General features: G+C 37.7%; 1 protein-coding gene across 1 annotated transcript in view; it reads right to left on the bottom strand.

Annotated features, from left to right (window-relative positions):
- Positions 1 to 4,186: 4,186 nt before the first annotated feature.
- The window catches only part of LOC141545828 (UPF0462 protein C4orf33 homolog), a 47,373-nt gene continuing 45,559 nt past the window's right edge, over positions 4,187 to 6,000 (bottom strand). The window contains exon 7 of the mRNA XM_074273115.1: positions 4,187 to 5,047. Coding sequence (XP_074129216.1) covers positions 4,960 to 5,047 — 88 coding nt within the window. The 3' untranslated portion in view covers positions 4,187 to 4,959. The remainder of the gene's footprint in view (positions 5,048 to 6,000) is intronic.

Raw genomic sequence — 6,000 nt, 5'->3', positions numbered from 1 at the left:
GTATTTGAACAATCTCAAGGTCCTTGACAATCTTGGAGAAAGTAGTATTAAGAATCTCTAAGTTTTAAATTCTAAATTTAAGCTGAGTGGAGAGGTTCAAAGACCAAAGTTTACAAGGGCTTGAAAAGTGAGAAAAAGAAGGAGTTAAAAAAAGAGAAATTAATTATGACTGAAGAGAGAGGTAAGGAGAGAGCATCCTATTTAAAATAATAGGCATTGCTAACAAGGTGCTAACTAGGGCATGGATGTCTGGTCCAAGATAGTTTCCATAAAATGATAAAGGCCCAGCACCCTTCTTCTATACCTCTACCATTACCTGCTCTGTTAGAATATTATCGAGCCCCTAGCACCCAACTCTCTGATGGTAATCAAGGCTAGGATCATGGAAGGGAGTGGCAAATGATTAAAACCATCTGTCAAGATGTGAAGGTTGAGCAAGAGTTAAGGCTTGCCCACAAACCCATTCTAGCAGCCTAACCCAGGCCAAACATAAACTCAGAAACTATATAAACAAATGAAAAATTAAAATAAAATATAAAATATAAATATAAATAAAATTTTAAAAATGCAATTTTATGCAAGTAAGATGTGATTTAGGAAACAGAGCCAATCTCTCCCCAAACTGCTCCAAATCCCTTTAAATAATGACTCTAAACAAATTCTAGAGCATCAGATCACCCCAAAAGACAAACTAGAACATTTTCCAGCCAAAAGTAATTTAGAAGGTCAGCAGGAAAGGTCTGTGTCACAAAAGTGTGAGGTCAACAAGCAGTCCTCCACTGCCCCATATAGATAACCCTAGACCCAGCTCCAGCCCCAGCTCAACCTCTGAATCAGTAGCAGTGCAGGGAGCTTCTAGGCTTCTCAGCCCAGAGACAAGGAGGAGGACCTGGAAGGTCAGCAGAAAGAGTCTGTGGAACCAAAGTGGGATCCTAGTGTACAATCCCAGCATAGACCAGACCAGCGTAGCCCTGACCCCAGCCCCAGCCAAACCTCTGAATTAGCAGCAGCACTGGGGACTGCCAGACCTCTCAGCTTAGACAACAAAGAGGACTTGGAAATTCAACAGAAAAGGATCATAGAACTAGGGTGGGAGCCTAATCCTAGTGGAGGCTACACCAACATAGACCCAGCCCCAGTCTCAGCCCCAGATCTGGCCCAGTCCTAACCCACTCTGGCCCCAGTCCCAAGGTCAGTGAGGTGGGACCTCTGAATGGTCAGTAGTACTAGAGGCTTCTGGACCTCTTGGCCCCAGGAACACCAGGGAAGACTTGGAAGGTCAGTGGAGAGGGTCTGTAGCAATAGGATGGGAGTCTGGTGTGCAGCCCCAGTGCACATCCAGTGCAGGTCATATAAACACAACTCCAGCCCCAATGCTAGGGCAGGAACACCAGCAAAGCAGGACTCTGTTGATTCAGCACATTAAGTCTCACAGCTACACTGGAGCAAAGACAGCTCCAGGGCAGAAAAGAGTGCTTGTGGTCAGATTCCTAGAAGGATCTCTGAAAACAGCTGCACAAAACCCCTAAGGCCTGGGACAATGCACCCTTCACCCTGGAAACAGAGTCCTACTTTAACACAAAGTCAAAATCCAAGTAATATACTAGGAAAATGAGAAAAAAAAACCACACAGATTTTCATCATAGAAAGTTACTATGGTGACAAGGTGTTATCCTTCAGAAAATGATAACAAAGTCAAAGCTCTTACATCCAAAGCCTCCAAGAAAAATAAGAATTGGGCTCAGGCCATGGAAGAGCTCCAAAGGGACTTTGAAAATCAAGAGTGATAGAGGGTAAATTAGGGAAAGAATTGAGAAAGATGTAAAAGGAAATGTAAAAAGCTAATGAGAAAGAGAATGCTTTAAAATGCAAACATGGCCAGTTGGAAAAGGAGGTGCAAAACTTCACTGAGAAAAATAATTTCTTAAAAGAAAATTGAGCAAATGGAAGTTAATTGCTTTATGAGAAACCAACAAAATAAAGCAAAACCAAAAATTTAAAAATATAAAATAGGTCATTACAAAAACAACTGATCTTGAAAATAAATCCAGGAGAGAGAATTTAAAAATTATTCGTCTACCTGAAAGTTATGATCAGAAAAAGAACCTGGACATCATCTTTCAAGAAATTATCAAGGAAAACTGTCCCGATATTCTAGAACCAGAGCGTAGAATAGAAATTGAAAAAACCATCAATCATCTCCTGATAATCCCTGAAAAGAGATCCCAAAATGAAAATTCCCAAGAATATTATAGCCAAATTCCAGAACTCCCAGGTCAAGGAGAAAATATCGAAAGCATCCAGAAAGAAACAATTCAAGTATAGTGGAACCACAGTCAGGATAACACAAGATTTAGCAATGGAGCTAGGATTGCAACCAAGAATCTTCTACCCAGCAAAACTAAGTATAATTCTTCAGAGAAAAAGGTGGCCACTCAATGAAATACAGGATTTTCAAACATTTCTGATGAAAAGACCAGAGCTGAATGGAAAATTTGATTTTTAAATACAGGACCCTGAAGAAGCATAAGGAGTAATCAGGAAAATGGTATCATAATGGAGTTAATAAGGTTTATATGTTTATATCCCTACTTGGGAGGATGATACTTGTAACTCACTGAAACTTTCTCATTATTATGGCAGTTAGAAGAAGTATATATAGATAGAGGGCATAGGTGTGAGTTGAATATAAAAGGATAATATATTTTTTAAAATAATGAAATTAAGGGGTGAGAGAGTAATACTGGAAGAAAGGGAAAGGGAGAAGTGGAATAGTGTAAATTATCTGCCATAAAAAATACAAGAAAAAATATAATGGAGATGAAAAGGGGGAGGAGAAGGTGAGAAAGTAAACCTTACTCTCATCAGAATTGGCTCAAAGAGAAAATAACATACATATTCGATGAGGGTATATAAATCTATCCTACCCTACAAGAAAAATGGGAGGGGAATGGGATAAAGGAAAGGGGGGAAAGGTGATAAAAAGGAAGGCATATTGGGGGAGGGAATGGTCTATACCAACACACTTTTGAGGAGGGATAGGGTGAAAGGAGAAATAAGTGGGAGGGAGGAGATACAATTAGCAATAGTAATTGTAAAAAAAAATTTTTGAAGGAAGTTTCTCTGATAAATCCTCATTTCTCAAACGTAGAGGGAACTTGGTCAAATTTATTAAAAAATAAGAGCTTTGACCCAAATGATAAATTCAAGGAATGTGATCTGTGCCCAAAGAGTTATAAATTTATGCATATCCTTTGACCTAATAATGCCATTACTTATCATGAATACCAAGAGATTTTTAAAAAAGGAAAATGACATGTGTATATAAAATACTCATAGAAGCTCTCTTCCTGGGTTAAAAAAAAAAAAAAAGAAAATTGAGGGGATACCTACCAGAATATCATATTCCAAGCTCTCCAGTTGTTCAAAATAGAAGTTACTAAATCTTGTGTTATCCTGACTATGGTTCCACTATCCTTGAATTGTTTCTTTCTGGATGCTTGCAATATTTTCCCCTTGACCTGGAAGTTCTGGAATTTGGCTATAATATTCTTGGGAATTTTCATTTGGGGATCTCTTTTCAGGGATCATCAGGAGATGGTTGATGGATTTTTTCAATTTCTCTTCTATATTGGATCAATAAACTGTGCTGTGTGTTTATAATGGAATATTATTGTTTTATGGGAAATAATAAGCAGGATGCTCTCAGGAAGAAAAAAACCCTGGAAAGTCCTCCATGAACTCAAGCAAAGTAAAATGTATTGTATATGAAGTAATAATGTTTTGGGATGACCACCTGTGAATTACTTTGCTGATCTCAGTAGTACTATCATCTACAACTACTCTAAAGGACTTATGATGAAAAAATCTTATCCATACCTGGAAAAGGACCTGATTGTTTCTGGATATAGACTGAAACATACTCTCTCTTTCTCTTTCTCTCTGTCTCTCTCTGTCTCTTTCTGTCTCTGTCTCTCTGTCTCTCTGTCTCTCTCTCTCTCTCTTCTTTTAACTTAATTTTTCTTGAGGGTTTTCATTTTCATTAGGGTTTTTTTTCACAATTTGACTTTTATAGAAATGTTTTACATTACTTCATAAATGGTTTCTTAATTTTGGATAGGAATGATGGAAAGAATCTAGAACTCAAAACTTTTAGAAACATGTATTTTTTAATGTAACTTGGGGGAAATTATTAAATAAATAAATTGGAAAAAAATCAGATTTAAATGATTGGAGAAATGCTAATTGTTCATGTGTAGATCCCTATTGTGATTGTGTGAGTTGTCAGGAGGGAACCATCCACAAGTGTCACACAGTCTAAGCTGTCTACAGACAGCCAAGCACTCATCTCCCACTCTCTCTTGCTCTTTAGGACATCCAAATGTAGAAGGACTTGAGCAAAAACAGATAGTGGGATGAACCCATTTATTTAGGATTTCTTTCCTCTCCCCTCCCCAACCAGAAAACAAAGGCTACTCACCAGTTAAAGTACTCTGATACAAGTTCTTCATTTCCCATCATAATTACCAATAACCAAGACTGTGCTTGAACAAGCTGCCCTTAGCCTCTTCTCTCTAACTGTCATTCATTCCCCAGCTCTATGCTTTCTGCATGGGAAGGGTCTACTCTTATTGCAGTCACTAGGGCCAAAAAAAATGAAGTTCTTTAGCAACATGAAGGAACATCCTTTAAAATTCTCTACCCTGCCTAAGGCAAAGCCTTTCTTGGTTATGATAGTACGTTTTATTGACATTTAGTGTTAAGTTTTTAAAGACTCCTTTACATAGATATTTTATTTCCCATATATTGTGACATTATTGACAGCAGCAAAATTCTAAGACTTCTTTTTCCATGATACAATCAGAAGGCAAAAGGGTGAGTTGAGTTTGGATTTCTCCCATTCCTTTCTCTGGGTTTTTTGAAACAATTCTTGTGAGCTAAAAAAGCAGCTGAAAAAAGCTAAGACCATAGCTTTGAATGAGGCTGCTCCCAGTCGTCTCCCATCACCCACTTCAGATTGAAGGATTTAAAATACTCCAGGAGATGGCTTCAGGATTATTAAAAAAAAAAAAAAGGAAGAAAGCAAAAGAAATTTAGTTTTTAAGTATATGATCCAAAAGTCTATATCTATATATCTACATATAAAATATTTATTTGTTTTCCCCTGAGGCAATTGAGGTTAAGTGACTTGCCCAGGGTCACTTATCCAGGAAATATTAAGTATCTGAGATCAAATTTGAACTCAGGTCTTCCTGACTTCAGGGCTGGTGCTCTTTCCTCTAAACCAACTAGCTCCCCTAAGATTCTAAATATTTATTAAAGAAATATACATTTTAGAGGAGCAGGCATTTTTTCTGAATGACTTAAGTCTCACCCAGTAGTGATTTTATTTTGGAAGGTGATGTGCTGAACTCAGTTCTATTACATTCTATCCAACCTAATATGTATCAAGTGGCTACTGTGTGCAACACACTAGAGAAAGCATTGAAGAAAAACAGACAAAAATGAACTGTCCCTGCCTTCAAGAAGTTTACATAGAAAACAAAACATAAGTTTAAAAAAGGCAATTTGAGAAGGGAAAGAATATTAAACTTTGGAGGGGATCAGGGAAGACTTCAAGGACAAGTTGATACTTCATAAGTAAAAGAAGTGGTGGTAAAAACAGGCAGAACTCCAGATACAAGATATGGTCTGTGCTCTAAGCCTTGAAGATTTACATACGTACTTATGAAAGCAGTTTTCTCTCTTTCAGCAAGGACTTCTATTGTTTAAGTAGAAAATAGCACTATGCTGCTTGCCTAAAAGATGCTCCTCATAGTGCTTCCCTGGATGAGTGCCCTACCTTCAAACCCACCAATCAATAAGCATTTCTTAAGTACCTATCACTTGGCAGGAGCCCCTGCACTATCTGGGATTGAAGGTACAAGTACACAAACCAGGTAGATTGAAACCACTAGCATTTGGGATAATTGGAAAAAGGCTTCATCCTAGTACATCAAA

The sequence above is a fragment of the Sminthopsis crassicaudata genome, chromosome 6 (assembly GCF_048593235.1).
Source record: "Sminthopsis crassicaudata isolate SCR6 chromosome 6, ASM4859323v1, whole genome shotgun sequence".
Taxonomy (NCBI): domain Eukaryota; kingdom Metazoa; phylum Chordata; class Mammalia; order Dasyuromorphia; family Dasyuridae; genus Sminthopsis; species Sminthopsis crassicaudata.
Note: the sequence above shows the minus strand (reverse complement) of the source record. Positions and strands in the feature narration are given on the sequence as shown.